The sequence below is a fragment of the Lipophrys pholis genome (genome assembly GCF_963383615.2).
Source record: "Lipophrys pholis genome assembly, chromosome: 5".
In the NCBI taxonomy this organism is placed as follows: domain Eukaryota; kingdom Metazoa; phylum Chordata; class Actinopteri; order Blenniiformes; family Blenniidae; genus Lipophrys; species Lipophrys pholis.
In genome coordinates, this window is record NC_137628.1 from 17,185,726 (window position 1) to 17,193,913 (window position 8,188).

Below are 8,188 nucleotides of genomic sequence, written 5' to 3' on the forward strand. Positions count from 1 at the left end.
CATCAACCCAGTAAAATTATAATAATTTATAACAACAATCAGGAAAACAAAAGTATAAATACATTCTGAAAATGTTCACATTGAATTAACTTTTTTCTTTTTTCCGAACCTAATATTCCTGAAATCTATTGAAAGTTCAGCATCACTTTGGAAAGTCATCCTAGCAGCCTAATAGAAACCCCAGCAGGCCTGTTTGGGCCAGCGAGTCGCACGTTTAACACCCGAAGCACAAGACAGCGGAACCATAACTAGACAGTTTGACGGCAAATCCAATCTGAATCTCTTTGTGGCGTTAATCTCTCCGTGTAATCTGTGTTTTCTTTCTAGAGCCGATGTGGACTTGCTATGCAGCTTTCTGTTTGGAAAGACTGAAGAGGAAGACCAACGTTGAAGAGCTGATGGACAAAGTGAGTGAACTGTTAGTGCTAGACGAGTTTTATTTATTTATTTATTTTTGTCTCTGATCAGTTTTTCTGGTCTCAAGTTTAGAAATATGAATCTGCCAACCTGTTCAAAGCCTCATTGTTTGTGCGTTTGTGTTTGTGTCACAGAGGCAGCAGAGGCTGCTGGGAGTGCTGCAGCGTGCACATGACTCTTCACTGCTGAAAGAGAATTATTACAGGAACTGGGTAAGACAAAGTCTCCATTAAATATGTAGCCGTAATGACAGGGGGCCCGCCGGCTTTGCTCCATTCCATTTGAATCAGGACTCGTCAACTGTCCTTTCACATAAAGCTGTTTTTGTTCCGTGTGCTGAAACGTCAAATCGCTTCAAAACCTTGTGAGTCTTCTCCGCAGGCAGTATTGTGCCGTACACAAGGCGCGATCGTGGCCATTGGTCGAAAACAAAGCGTGATTAGAAAGAGGAGAACTGTTTTTGCATCTGCAGCTCGGAGCCAGCCGGTACACGTGCTCAAAAATGAAAGCAAACGGTGGTCTGCTGTTCGAGTTCTGAGAAAATAATTAGAAGAAGAAGGAAAAAAAAGCCGATAAACAGGATGTCTTGGTGGCCTCGTGGCTTGAAGGCTCATGTCGAGCGCACAAATTTAGTCGAAGATACGTGCAAAAGTCTGAGTAGTTTATGGGTCTATGTGTCTTTTGTCTGTGAACACTGATTCAATTTCACTGTGAAAAGTAAATATATCGTTTCATCTGTCAATCTTGTGTACTACTTGATCGCTGGTGCCGATTCAATCTGGTTATGGGTAAAGGCCTGGTATGTCCAGGAGAGCTCACAGTCCATCACAGGGCAAACGGGGAAACGACACTCATAGGGGGAACATGCAAACTCCCTCAACTGCGCTTGAACCAGGGATCTTCGTTCTGTGAAGGAACTCACTACACCACTGCACTGCCAGAATCAATATTATTTGACTATTACCAAACAGCCAATTAATCTGTCGTTTGAGAGTCAGCGCGTAACCCGCATACGATCAGTCAAACAAAAAACACCACACAATCTGGATCTTTCTTTTTTTTTTCTTTGACAAGTTCAGAGTCAGCCTTTCGCTATTCTTCTCAGTCCTACTGTTTCATTCGTACCACGACCCGGCCTTCACTTGCTGACCACAACATGCAGCTGCACTCGACCAGCGCGAGGAACCAAACACTGATGCAAAGTTTCGCAGTGGGGGGCATAAAGTATTGTGAAATTAATGTGGAACACTTCTTGAATAACTCTTAATTTTGCAATGTGTGAAATAACAAATGTCCTCCACGTAACCAGCTGCAGATCTTGCTCACATCGGGAGACGCTGAGGGAGCAGCCAGTGTTGCCATGACAGCCACACAGCGCTTCAGCCAATCGGTGTCGGTGTGGAGTCTGAGTCTGCAGACGCTAATGCAGCTGGGGAGCGGGGACATCGGCAGGCTTTTCCAGGACGCTTTCACACACATTAATCCCAAGGTACACACACACACACACTTTCTGTTCTCAGTTATATCAAGTTCATAACTTGCTAAGCCAACACCAGAGTGCACAGGCAGGAAGAGTTACTCTTGTGCTGTTGCAGTGCAATTGTTGTCCTTGGAGAGAACACACACCCGCCACCAGCACTGTGTTGTGTAAGTGGGCCATCTACTTGGCCTAATTAGCCTCCATTCCACCATATTAATTTCCTCAAGTGGTTTGTTCCGTCTATATAAGAAAGACTATAAAGATATGTTCCTGTTGAGGTATAAATGCAACTTTAAAAGCCTTGTTTAACCGAGCGCAGGTCTTCACTGAGCCACAGGCCTTCACAGAAGTGAACAGAGGAGCTTGTTAGTGTTGCTGTGAGGCTTTCACAAGACTGTGGGCCTGAGAAGGAGCTGTATGAGGAGGATTACTACACATTGCTCATTATGCAAGCCTTTTCTCTGACGAAAACAATATTAGTGTTAGGAAATGTTATTTCCTAACCCGTGTTTGTGTGCAGTCTGTTGAACGATCTGATGTTTCGATACCACATAGCATAGAAGTGCTGATAAACTAATGATCTATCACAAACACGTAAGTCAACTGTACTTCAACATCAAGCTTCAAACACAAATAGGATTTGTCCCAAAAGCTTTATTTAAAATAATGGATGCTCTCTTATTTTCCTGTATGAAATGGTAAAACGCTGATAATAATTATGTAGATGTAAGTATAAAAAAACGACATATGATGATACATTCACCCAAGGTCCAAAAGATAGAGGGGATTGGATGTTACAGCAAAACATAAATACACAAGTGGTTTTTTTTGCTTCTCAATAAAAATGTGTCGCTTTTCTGTATATTTTATATCTCAGGGTTTTAAATACATTTCTTCAAATGCTACATTTTCTTTTAATCTCCCTTTTGATTAGATTTATTTGATTTTATTTAGATATTATACTTAGATTTACACCTGTAGTGTAGGCAGTCAGAAATAACTTGGAATATCTATATTTTTTTCCCCCTTATGTCCTTTCTTTGATGCATTTCTACAACACAAATATCTTTTTTTTTTTGGGAACGTGTCAAATGTATATTCATTTTCTCTTGATGAGTGAAACTATGGGCCACTTCTTATTACCAGCACACGGTAATCCAGATTTCCTCGTCAGTTTTAAAGAGAGATTGAAATCGTGGCGGCAATGAACAATTAGAATGTGCTGACATTTGTGAATATTATTGCAAAATATGATTTTTTCTTTTAACTGTTTCGTCTAGACAGCCATGTGGGGAGATTCAATATTTCACTTCAAGTACTGCTCAATATGTATAATACATTACACAATGGGGAGATTTCTAAAACAAGACAGCGTCTCATCAGGATCTGGACTCTGGTCTATTACCCCACAAGACCTTAAGGTTACTCGTTTTCTCCGCTGGTGGTAAATATAACTGAAATGACATCTTCATGGACAGTATTGGGGTTATTACTCAATAGAGTATTGCAAAGTATTACAAAGGTGAGATGGCTGCAGCAGATGAGGCTGGTGATTAAAGCTCAGATTTTCCGATATAAAAGTTGCCACCTCTAGAGTGGGGGTCCCATGGAGATCATTCCCATGGGGCACATGAACAGCTGCTGTACTGACTGCTCAACTACTTGGCGATCAGAGGAGGCTCTGTCATCAGCTCTCCCGCCTGTCTCAATCCTCTTTCTGGTGGTGGCAGGAAGGCATCTGGTGTAAAAACTGGCCAAGTCTGCAATGAGGTGCCGTGGTGACCCACAGCTGAGCGAGCAGCTCAATAGACCCTTTATATGCAGCAACATCTAAACCAACCTAAAACACACTTCTCAAAGACATTGATCTACCGCCATTGACCACAGAGCAAGTAAATTGACAAATCACTTCCTGATATCAGTTTCCACAATGCACTTAATACTATGGCGACAACAAATCCCCCAGAACTGGGTAGCTTCGCTGTCGAGTTGCGTGACATTGTGGAACATTGTAATCCTCATCTTTATCAAACTGAAACAAAACAAAGTTCCTAGAACAAACGGCCACCATCAGCCTTGTAACTCAAACCCAAGAAGGACCCGACATTCACATAATGTTGTCGCCCCATTCGTCAGATCAGAGATGAAACATCTGTTAAAGTCTACAGTAGGTCCATTTACTCTTAGAAGTCTTTTACAGCCGTTCTATTTTAGCAGCTGTCACTTTGAACTCCTATTGACTGTTGGGAGCCTCACTTCATCCGACTGTATGGTGGCTGTACAACCATGAACAACAGTTCCTTACGAACCTGTCTCACTTTCCACCATAAGACTACAAATATTAATCCAAATTAATACAAATACTTCCATATGAGATGGCCAAATTCACACAGTGCGTAACTGCCATAAGAAAAGAATAATTCCCCTGTTAATAATGCTGAAACTCCTGAACATCAGCCCAAAGAGGGAAACGCTCTAATGACAGCAAGACTGAGCAGCCTTCAGAGTTTGAACTTTACCGTTGCATTCTTGTCCTTTCGGCTGAACGGCATCTCCATCCCCTAAGAGACAGCTCTGCCACTTCTGTCCCGTCTCCCTCGTGTACTCTTGCCAAACTTCTGATGGGCGGTCAGGCGATTGTTAAGCAAGAGTGCGCCATTCGCCTGCATGAAATGACAAGTTAAATTCCTCTAATTCTGCACATTAAGGACCAAATGTCACACAACTGATTGCGCAAACTGTTATCTAGTGACTGATGAGACTACAAAAGTTTGATGTATGTACCCTGAGCTAATCAAACATTCAGCACCATGTGCACCAAGGCTCATGTTTGTTAAGGATGAGGAGCTGACGTGTGTCTGTCCTGACAGGAGAGTCTGCCTCTGTGGCAGCTGCAGCTGCAGTGGAGCGTGGACAACCAGAGTCCTGAGGAGACCGAAGAAGTCTTCAAGGTAGCTTCCACTTGTGCATCATGAAAAATGAATATCCGTTAGATGAAAAGCTGTTCAGTCCCGTATAAGACTTAAAGCTGAAATCGGGAAAAGCAGCTACAAACGCTTTCTCGGTGAACAATAAACACCTGAAGATGAATCGGGAGGGAATAAAAGCGCTTTGTGCGCGTGTAGTGTTTTAACCTCTGAAATGAAAACGCCACGGCAGACTGTTTGTTCTCTCGTTTGCACCCAGAGAGGTCTGCTGTCTGCAGTGGCGGCTGTTGCCATGGAGATGAAAGAGCGCTACCTCGATTGGTCCTTCTCCACCGGAGGGTACAAGAAAGCCAGAAAGACCTTCACAAGGTAAAGGCAAAATAACTTTGGTCTGCTAACATCACAACGTCCTTAATTTAAAAGGAGCGCAGACACGCAACTGCTCTCGGAACAATAAACCTGAGAACTTGGGGGTGCTGTGATGACAATTCTTAACTTTCTCTCTTTTACAGTTTACAGGAGAACCGTCCCTTGTCCAAGGCCTTTTTCACTAAAATGATCGAGATTGAAAAACAACAAGTACGTATCTCATGCTTTATGCTTCATGCAGTCTGCGGGAGCTCCGAAATAAACCCACTTTGATTTGAAGCCATTTTTTCCAAAGAGAAAAACGTTTCAACAGTTTGGACCGCTCACAAAACTCACAATGGCCTCATGTTCGGCCTGCCAACAACCACAAGGCCGAGTTTGATCGACACTTTGCTACAACAGTTTCAAAAGACTGCTGTCTCCCTCCAAAGTGAAGCAATCATGGGGACATACAGTGAACTCTGATATATTTTGTAGTCGCTTACTGTGCCAAGACAATCCTGAACGTGTCAACGATCCTTTTTTCAGGAGACGCCAAAGATGAACCATCTGAGGGACTACTATGAGAGGGCGCTGCAGGAATTCGGCACCTCGGAAGACGGTGAGTCGAGTTCAATCAGCCTCTAAATGAGCAGGAGTCAGCAGATGATAGTGTCTCTTAAAACCTTTTATTTACAGTCGTAGTTTGATCAACACAAGCGGTTAATTTCTCCTCGTACGCATCTTGGCGAAAGACACTGAATAGTAAACTTTCATATGGTGTAAATACATGTCAGTGAAGCCAAATAAATGTTTATTTGATGAGATTAAAATGGGATCTATTCAAAATGTGTCAGTGAAAATGTATCGGCACATTACGGGGAGGAACCCCAAGCTAAAGCGTCTTTCCATGTTTCTGAAGATCTGTGGCTGGAGTACATCCAGGAGGAGCTGGGACCGCTCGGCCAGCCGCAGAACTGCGGCAAGATCCACTGGAGGGCCATGAAGTTTCTCGAAGGGGAGAGCGTGGAGAGATTCACCTCCAGATACACTTTGCTCCAGACTGGACACCTATGAGTGACCCTGTTCAAGTCTGAGTGTGAACAAGGCCTGCGATTTGAGAAGTTGAAGCAGCAGCTCGTTCTTCTCCACCGAGTCGGGGACTGGTGTAATCGTCTGCTCGGGAAATTGGTTCATTGTCCTTCAGGTGGAAAACCTGTTTCTGATGTTTGCTCTTCTTGACGAGATGGCATGCCGTTCCTTCAGCTGCAGTTCCTGCCATGTTCTTTGTGTTGATATCACTTTTCACCGAGCTGGATGTCAATTGTTTCACAGCTTTGGGTTTTTGTAGTCAAAAGGTAGGCAATTGACAAACATTTACAACCGTTTGAGGCCCAGGTAAATAAAATTTCATGTTTATTGCACATAAAATGGTGATTCTGTATTCATGACATAAAAACAGCCATTCACTCGACAGTTTTCAGTGGTAATGATCCATCTGACACAGGACAAAAGCAAGTGTGCAGAGAAACACAAAAAAAAACCACAACACCTTTTAGGAAATCAATTGTTTTTAGTGGCCTACCGTTTCTTTTTATTAGACGGGTCACTTGTTGTATTAGTTATCATAATCTGAACATTTGGCATTTCCAACAAATACTCATTTAACATTCAACATTAAAGTTTCCTTTAAGAAAACCCATAAATGTGAGCAGTTGTATAAGGTAATGGCACTTCAATAAAACATTTCAGTGTTCATCATCAAGCACATGATTTTTTAAGGACACTTAATATTGGTGTATTTCTAAAGCGATGGCATGTGCATGAAGTTATGAGGTAATAAAATATATATGGTTGAAGCAAAAGGGGCTATTGATGTTAAACATTAAGGTTGCGGTTTGTAAAATTACGAAGCTGAAAAACAGATCACTTACAACTTTTATTTTTTTTGTTTGGTAACTAGACATAAAAAGCTCGTTTGACAGTGGACCAGAATTACCAACCAGAACACTGATTATAGAAGGGAGTTTATGGGTTTCTGAAGTTCTGCAGCCATTAGGAGTTTTTATATGGAGAGAAGATGACTTTACCAAATTTACCCCACTGCACTTTTATGGCGGGATGATGCTTATGTAAAGCCATCATCTCGCGCTCTGACTTCAAGGATGATTCAACAGCGTCGTCATAATCATTATCGGCACTGACTCATCTTTGAGCCGATCAAAACGATTCATGTGACGAGTCATAGTGGGCTCAAATTAACCATCTCTGAAAGATTTAAACAAGGCGATATATCAGCTGTGATCTCAGACACGCTCCGACGGAAGTTGGTGTAAATGTAAAAATATACATCGATTAAGGCAACAGTTAATACAATGAACCATATTTTCAAAAAAAAGTGATCCCTTTTATCAAAACGAGTCAGCCGGGTTGTCTTTGTACTAGTTTTGGCTCCGCGTGTCTGATCGGTGATTGGCAGATGTTCTGGTTTAATAAAATATTGAGCTTCTTGGCTGTGAAAGAAATACTGTGCAGATTGACCAGATGATGTTTCCCGCCGACACAGTTAAATATCTTTGTGTGATGAGATTAATTTGAGGAAATATTTTAAAAAGTGCTAGCGATATATTCTGCTCGACCCATCCAGGCTCTAAAACCTGTAATGAGCTGCTGATTCATAATCCAACAGTGATCTGAAAGTGTATTCTAAGGTTTTGTACCTTAAGATTACATATAGAGGAATAAAAAAATGACTGTGACATCTAAGCCACCAACATGAAATTTCTAAAAAAAAAAAATAGAATGCATTAGAATTGGCACAACTAATCTTGTATGATCATGAAAACTATTTTGAAGTTTAGAAACAGTTTTACTGATCGATAATATTTTCATAAAAATAAAAAGGTCCCGCTCCACGTTCCCTGCACCTCAAACTAAAGACAGTGTGCCCATATTTAAAAGTTAGGGGCACCCCCTGAAACTAAATCCATTATTCATGAACGAAATGCCCACAGGT

The 8,188-nt window shown here is 41.8% G+C and overlaps 1 protein-coding gene across 2 annotated transcripts in view; it reads left to right on the forward strand.

Annotated features, from left to right (window-relative positions):
- Positions 1-7,690, forward strand: part of utp6 (UTP6 small subunit processome component) — an 18,128-nt gene extending 10,438 nt beyond the window's left edge. For both annotated transcript variants that reach the window (XM_080463858.1, XM_080463857.1), the window contains 8 exons: positions 328-407; positions 552-629; positions 1,727-1,906; positions 4,768-4,848; positions 5,084-5,193; positions 5,337-5,403; positions 5,722-5,794; positions 6,095-7,690. In XM_080463858.1, coding sequence (XP_080319984.1) covers positions 328-407; positions 552-629; positions 1,727-1,906; positions 4,768-4,848; positions 5,084-5,193; positions 5,337-5,403; positions 5,722-5,794; positions 6,095-6,249 — 824 coding nt within the window. In that variant the 3' untranslated portion in view covers positions 6,250-7,690. The remainder of the gene's footprint in view (positions 1-327; positions 408-551; positions 630-1,726; positions 1,907-4,767; positions 4,849-5,083; positions 5,194-5,336; positions 5,404-5,721; positions 5,795-6,094) is intronic.
- Positions 7,691-8,188: the final 498 nt, after the last annotated feature.